At 41.2% G+C, this 1,633-nt stretch overlaps 1 protein-coding gene across 1 annotated transcript; it reads right to left on the bottom strand.

Annotated features, from left to right (window-relative positions):
* Positions 1-387: 387 nt before the first annotated feature.
* On the bottom strand, positions 388-1,074 carry LOC136090943 (uncharacterized). Its single transcript, XM_065817921.1, has one exon. It carries the CDS (start codon positions 1,072-1,074, stop codon positions 388-390), a length of 687 nt encoding a protein of 228 aa, XP_065673993.1.
* Positions 1,075-1,633: the final 559 nt, after the last annotated feature.

Here is a 1,633-nt window from a genome sequence, read left to right on the forward strand (position 1 = left end):
CACAAAATGTGACCCTGTTGGTTAAAGCTATGAAATAACTGAAAGACATTAAGGAAGAAAAAGACATTTTGTTTATTTTCCACTTAAAAACAACAAATTAAGAATTTCCAAAAGAACATTTACTCAAATTTTTCAATTAAATTGTTCTCTCACACTGAAAAAAAAAGTTGAACATGTTACAAAAGTTAAATCATGGGTAATTTCTTCACATTGGATTGTTATTGTTTTCTTTTAATAGGACTTCTTTAAAGAGGATTTCGTTCACTGAAGAGCCTTCTGATAGACAATGTTCTTGGTTTTTTCTTCTGGAGTCAAAATGAAAAGATTTCGTGGAGATCCAACTCTGAAGCATGCAACATAGAGCTGGCCGTGAGAAAAGCAGGGCTGTTACAAATTGATGCCAGCCACTTTGAGTGACTGTCCCTGCGCTTTGTTAATGGTCATGTCAAAAGCCAGCCTGACTGAAAACTGGAGGCGCTTGAAACTGAATGGGAGGTCATTGGGAATCATTGGAATCCTTGGAATGAAGACATTCTCACCTTTGCCACATCCAGTCAGTATAGTTGCTTCAATCAAGTTTGAAAGGATAGCTTTGATGATGAGTCGAGTTCCATTGCAGAGCTTGGGACTGTCGAGGTTGCGAAGGAGAATGATTGGTGCTCCAACTTTCAGGTGAAGAATGTGAGGAGGACATCCAGATGGTTCTAAAGAGTTCAGAAATTCTGTTGGATAGTTGACAGCTTCATTGGGGTCCATAACCATGTCAATGGAGTTGTAGGACTTTTCATTGCCTGGGAGCATTTTCTGGATCTGCATATTGATCTTGGTGACAGACTCATTTTTGGGAGCCAGAATAGCTCTCTCACAGATCCAGTCATGTCTTGTAAAACTCTGCTGGATGTTGGGAAACACCTTGACAATGAGTTCCTCTGCAGAATCCACCAGTGTGCAAAAGTTGGCGGGGAATTTAATGAGCCCTGTCTGCACATCAACTGGTGCCTCACCATTGCCCAAGGCAAGGAGCTGATTGGAAAAGGCTCCTGCTGACAGATCACCAGACAACTTTACCCTCATGTTTGTTGTCAAATGAAGTGTTCTGACACTCCTCCACAGGTAGGAAGCTTTTAGGTTTTGCCAAATTGCACGGCTGAGGCTGCAGAGCCACACTGGATCCCATTTTTGGGCCCCCCTGACCCCGGGGGTCGGGGTACGGAATCAAAACCCAGCTAAGAACCTTCTCCCCCTCGAAGACTACCCCCATGCCAAATTTCATCGAGATCGGTCCGGCGGTTTGGATTTCTATAGAGAACAAACAAACAAACACACACACATTGCCCTTTATATATATTAAGATATATTAAGAAGCACACCAAATGTCAGGTGCTTTTTCCTACCGTTATACCACGATGCCAGCACTAAAGAACAGTTACTACAACAAGTATGTGGCCAATTTTTTGTCCTGATTACCAATGGGGCATCCAAAATAATGAAAATATGTGATCTTTATCAAAGGTGTCATTGTTTTGCGATGTCCTACAGGAGTAAAAAGTATACAAATTTAGCAGAACATGTCTAGGTTATTTACACATCCTCTGGAGCTTATGTTGAATTAGTATATAACAATGATAACAAA

This window comes from Hydra vulgaris, chromosome 14 (genome assembly GCF_038396675.1).
Source record: "Hydra vulgaris chromosome 14, alternate assembly HydraT2T_AEP".
Taxonomy (NCBI): domain Eukaryota; kingdom Metazoa; phylum Cnidaria; class Hydrozoa; order Anthoathecata; family Hydridae; genus Hydra; species Hydra vulgaris.